This window comes from Gobius niger, assembly GCF_951799975.1.
Source record: "Gobius niger genome assembly, chromosome: 11".
Classification (NCBI taxonomy): domain Eukaryota; kingdom Metazoa; phylum Chordata; class Actinopteri; order Gobiiformes; family Gobiidae; genus Gobius; species Gobius niger.
Genome location: NC_136862.1, coordinates 32,587,219 through 32,593,066, shown reverse-complemented (window position 1 = coordinate 32,593,066; position 5,848 = coordinate 32,587,219). Strand labels below are relative to the sequence as shown.

Sequence of the window (5,848 nt, the reverse complement as noted above, 5' to 3'; positions counted from 1 at the left end):
TGATCACTAATTTCAGTCACTGGGTCCATTATCTTTCTTATACAAGACCAAACATTTCCTCAAAAATGAAATAATTGTACCTCTATATAACATTATAGGCCTTTAGAACACTAACCTGCAACCCAACAACTGTATAGCCATAAGAAGTCAACTTTGTCTCCCGTGCATTGAGAAGACCTGCATGTATGCATGCATGCAGCATACTGTACATGAGCTACTGCTACTTGGTTAATTTAAGCCATCCTGTAGCTCAACTGTGGATGCAAGAATTCAGCTTTACTGCTATGTTTTTAATGCCTTTTCCCCTCAAAACTGTAATTATATCAATCTAAAAGGCGTATCAAAGTTTGATGGATGATCGAGCCACATTTAAAAATTCAGTTCAGTGTGTTCTAGTTCTGATTCCATAAATTAAGTATTAAACAGTCAAGTTCGATATTGTATGGCAAGTATTAATTTAAATTGTATTTGTTCAATTTGTTTATTGCACACATGTAGGTAGACTAAGTGAATAGAGTACCACATGCAGCTTGATCCTCAAATGAAATATAAACTGTCATTATTGATTGATTGATATTGTCGTAGTAAGATTAACAAAAGAAAAATTGCATTGGGTAATTGCAATGTTGTAAAAGCCAGGAAGTACAAAATTAAGTAAGAAAACTTACCAAAAAAATAAGATCTATCATTTTCACTATTTCAACTAAATAAGCATACGTGTAAAGACTTTATTATAGCCTTTACTCATCATTTAGTGGTAGTTCAGTGCGTGTGTTACATTGGTTAAACCTGTAATTCACTAAATGTAGTAATAGAAATGACTTTGTGGACCCAAGAGCCTAATGTTACAGACCCTTAGTTAAGCCTTTAGATAAACATGGATGATTTATCTGCTTTATCTTCAATGACCAACCGAAAACTATTTCTAGGACAGTGTTCTTGCACAATATTTTTTTTTTATGTGACATGTTTTGTGCACTTTGCTGTGAGAGAAATAAAATAAAGCTTTGTAATACATATAATCAAGTCTCTATACCTCACACATTCTCTGCTTGGGACACTGAGATACATCTGCAATGTTTATGTAGACCACAGTGAAAAGTCTACATCTAAAATAGATCGGTAGATTCTGAAAGCAGCCAGGACAGTTACGTTTGGTCCCTTAGCTGCGATGCTAACATCGATCTTGCTCAATGCTAAGCCGTTAGCTTTGTAAATGACAGCGGAATCACTAATAAAATAACCCAGCGCCTCAGAGCAGTCTCGGGTACAAGGCCGCTGTCTGCCACGATGCCTGTCCTGTGTAAAGAGAGCTGTAGAGCTGTCTCACCATGTTGCTAAATAAGTTAGCTCGCTGTGCTCGAACTTTGTTTACGAGGAGCGTTGCGAGTGCATCGTTAGTCAAATGACTCAGGCCTGACAATCAGACCCCGAAACCCCTCCCACCCCTCACCCCTCCCGCGTGCCCCTTAGTTCTCCAGGCAACGCCCCTTTTCTGTTGAGATTTTCAAATCTGACACTCTCAGACTGAGCCTCTGGAAGGGGGGGTTAGATACCCTTTAAGTACTTTCTTTTCCGCTCACACTTCAGTGTTGACTCATCATTAGCTTTCTTCCACTTTAACCCATGCTTTTAGCTCAAATGTTGGTAGGAGGAAACGTATAACCATTCTACCAATCGGATGTGAGTAACGGTGCAGCAAATTTGCATGAACTGGGGCTATAAATAAGAGAGGACAAGCCTCGGTTTCATATCGTCTTACTGAGGTTTGATAATTATCATCATGCCGGATCCTGGCAAAAGCGCGCCCAAGAAGGGCTCAAAAAAAGCCGTCACTAAAGCCGCTGGAAAAGGAGGCAAGAAGAGGAGAGCGAAGAGGAGGGAGAGTTACGCCATCTACGTGTACAAGGTGCTGAAGCAGGTTCACCCTGACACCGGCATCTCCTCCAAGGCTATGAGCATCATGAACTCGTTTGTGAACGACATCTTTGAGAGGATCGGCGGTGAGGCCTCCCGTCTGGCGCACTACAACAAGCGCTCCACCATCACCTCCAGGGAGATCCAGACCGCCGTGCGCCTCCTGCTGCCCGGAGAGCTGGCCAAGCACGCCGTCTCTGAGGGCACCAAGGCTGTGACAAAGTACACCAGCTCCAAGTAAGCTCTGCTTTAGCTGCGGAAAAAAACGGCCCTTTTTAGGGCCACCCACAACCACTAAACGGCTGTACTTCCAATTACACTTACTTTGTAATGACCAATAATCTGTACTTCTTAACTAAATTTTAATCGATTCATAAACCTCACATGTCAATAATTCTCAACTCATTAATTAATGCATGTTCATTAAAATATAAATGAAAACTTATTCCGCCAACATTGGTTGGTTCTACACTTCATACCAAATGCCACCTCATAAAACATTTAACCTTCCAAGTACACGTGAAGCGAAAGTACAATTCAGAATCGTTATTTTTGTGTTGAAAAAAAAAGACGCAATAACTTGGCACCACTTGGCAGTCCTTCGAGGCTCCGGTCCAATCATATCATTAGGGGAAGTCCCGCCCACTCCCTGTCTTCACCGACGTCCGCAGATGCTGAATAAAGTCACGAAGCAGACACCCAAACCTCATCTTGTTCATTTACCACTGAACTGTCAATATGAGCGGAAGAGGAAAGGGCGGGAAAGGACTCGGAAAAGGAGGCGCAAAGCGTCACCGTAAAGTTCTCCGTGATAACATCCAGGGCATCACCAAGCCCGCTATCCGCCGTCTGGCTCGCCGTGGCGGTGTGAAGCGTATCTCAGGTCTGATCTACGAAGAGACCCGCGGTGTGCTCAAGGTGTTCCTGGAGAACGTGATCCGTGACGCCGTCACTTACACAGAGCACGCCAAGAGGAAGACCGTGACCGCCATGGACGTGGTGTACGCCCTGAAGAGACAGGGCCGCACTCTGTACGGATTCGGAGGTTAAACCCGCGACCCACAGCTGAAACAAAACGGCTCTTTTAAGAGCCACTCACTCATTACGAAGATATGCTTCTAATATGTGAACGAATACATATGTGAAATTATGATAATGGAATTTCTGCCTCACCCGGTGGCGCATCCATCACTCTATAATATAATAAAGGTTTATGTCCTGGTGAAGATGACTGACGTGTTTGCTCACCAGGGTCCCACGGAAGAGAAAGGCGATGGGATGTGTGGCTCTTCACTGGGAGTCGAGTTTTTGATCAGTTTATTTCTAAGAGCTATTCTCTTCATAGAAATTCAACAGCGCCAGCCAGGCACCTCACAATATCTCAGACGTGATTAATAGAAGGCACACTTAATAAGCTGAAGTTACAATGGGACTGATATCTTTGAAAAAAGTGTTGCTGCAATCTTCCTTCACAAGAAATAAATAGCCGTACACATCATTTTTAGTGCATTTTGCTTTGACATTTTTAGTGTAAAAAGCTTTCACTTATGTCACCTGCTCCATTGTTGGGCTACATCCTATGTTAATTCAAAAGATCGGTCTCTTTCCACCATTGAGATCCGATATGCACTATTGATTGATTGATTTGAGTAATTATTTACGTTAACATTGTAACAGAACAATAAATAAATAAACAAAAACTCAATAGGAGTAGACAGAAGCAAGAAAGCTTACGTGCCTACCACCATATTAAAAATTAAATTTACTTTCCGGCTACAGGCAATCCCCAATAGGGTTGATTACAATAGTGGTACTAACAGCATCTAGTGTTCATGAAATTTCACGTTACATCATTAATGCCTGAGTTATCCAGGCACAAACTCACGCTTATACAGGCACCTGGACAGCCGAAGCGTGCATGTGCCCGTTTAAGTACAAGTAAATAGTGAATTTAATTTTTAATTTAATTAATTTCTTTTTCATATAATGGGAACACCGACACACACTGTGGGTGTTCCCATCTATGAATCACAGTAATGTTGTTGCAAAATTCAACAGTAGTATTGTCAGCATTATCCGTAAGTTTGACAGCATTGGTAATTATGGAAATCAAATGAGACTTGAAAGACAACTTGCTAGTATGTAAGACGTAATGTAGAGCTAGCATGATAATGAAAAGAAATTACATTTTACCAGAAGATAATCTAATGAGAGTTATAAGACAACCTACAAGGATGAAATACGTAGAACCAAATACAAAAGTATGTGGTTACTGATAACCTGTGCTTTTGTGTAAAATATATCCTTGGCCATCTCCAGAGGCGCTCCTTGGGTGGGCGATCCAAACCAGTGGAAGAAACGGAAAGGAGCTTGCCATGGTCCGGAGTACAAACTCCTTTATGGTGATTTTAGAGATACATTTACGTCAAAGATGTTGTACAACAAGTTTGTGATGTAATGTATTTTGGCACTGTAAATTTCAAGCACCTAAATGATGACGAATCCTATGTGTTATTTAAAAATCTTAAAGAGTAACTAAACACCAAAGCCACTTTTTTTTTGCTGATAAACGGTCTATGGTTGTTGAATAGAGTTAGCTACATGTCCCAGTCAATATTTTGACATTTGGTGCAAACTTGTTCAAAATCTCACTTTTGTGTCTAAAACCGCAGGGTTAGCGCCCCTACTGGTTCTCTGTGGCCCCGCCCACACACGCCTCTGTGGCCCCGCCCACACACGCCTCTGTGGCCCCGCCCACACACACACGCCTCTGTGGCCCGCCCACACACGCCTCCGCCTCCATCACGTAGCAACCAGGACACGCGTAGTGCACACACCGCCTGGTGTTTGTAGAGAGGCTGTGAGTCTAGTTTCTTCTTTTTGGTCATAGTTGGATTACACAGGACAGTCGATGGCACCGTCACTGTCACAAGCGAGGTACACACAACTTTATCCAACTGGGCCGAGTTTGTCATGAGTTTTTTCACTCACGCCCTGGGGTGAGCGTGCTGCTAGCTGGGAGCTAACACCAGTGCAGAGCTACAGCGCTATTTGAAGGTGAGTGAGCTGCATTTATTTATTAACATGTTGTGCATTCATGAAAACGATACGTTAGTGTTGGAAAGTGCTTTTGCTAATGAAAGATAAAGCTACGTTAGCTTGTGTCGTGGTTTTGATGAAAACAGTGCAAATGTTTATTATCCAGGACAGACAGACACGACTGCAGCAAACGATCTGGCCTGTAAAGTAAAACTAATCTGACCTGAATGGAAAGGGATCAGAGTCAAATCTTTAGCCGAGTTGGACAAGGCTATATTCTGAAGTACTGGGGTTTGGGGACATGGAGTTGTGTACTGTAGACAGTGAACAGTTATTTTTTCTAGTCCTAAATAAGTTTGACTCCCTCATGTTTTTGTCGGCACAGCTGGTGGAATAATTGACTAAATTCTAGTATTGAGCAGTGATGGTCCAAATGATTTAATTATTTAGTTCACAATACATCTGATCACATTGATTCCATTTAGCATTGAGTAATCAATGTATATAGAGCGAAATCAATTTGACATAAAATAAATGTAGTGGAGTAAAAGTACATAAGTCATCAACAAAAACACACAACAAAACCTTATAGTGCAGATTCTGATCAACTCAAATAAAGTACAGGATAGTCAATTGACTTAGATTCTGATGACCTGTAGAATCCTACTATATTCGTGACATTATGTTTTATCTTTGCCTCTTTCAGACTACAGCGGTCTTCACTGCACTCCAGGTCTACATGAGAAGCTACAAGCAGATGTGGTGAAATGCACAAGCTCAGAGATTTCCCAGTGAGCCCACTCAACACTCATCAAACCTGAGGTTCACATTCTGCATACACTGATACAGTTATCTGTGATTAAATGATTAAAATAACATCATTATATCTGTT

The 5,848-nt window shown here is 41.6% G+C and overlaps 2 protein-coding genes across 2 annotated transcripts; both read left to right on the top strand.

Moving 5' to 3' along the window:
* Positions 1-1,783: 1,783 nt before the first annotated feature.
* LOC306970421 (histone H2B-like) lies at positions 1,784-2,180 on the top strand (the record flags this gene model as incomplete). The annotated part of the gene is made up of 1 exon (XM_079566400.1): positions 1,784-2,180. One exon carries the CDS (start codon positions 1,784-1,786, stop codon positions 2,156-2,158), a length of 375 nt encoding a protein of 124 aa, XP_079422526.1. The 3' UTR covers positions 2,159-2,180.
* A 469-nt stretch (positions 2,181-2,649) lies between these two features.
* On the top strand, positions 2,650-3,035 carry LOC306970423 (histone H4). The gene has a single exon (XM_079566402.1). The coding sequence runs from the start codon at positions 2,656-2,658 to the stop codon at positions 2,965-2,967; it is 312 nt and encodes a 103-aa protein (XP_079422528.1). The 5' UTR covers positions 2,650-2,655; the 3' UTR covers positions 2,968-3,035.
* The last annotated feature ends 2,813 nt before the right edge of the window (positions 3,036-5,848 follow it).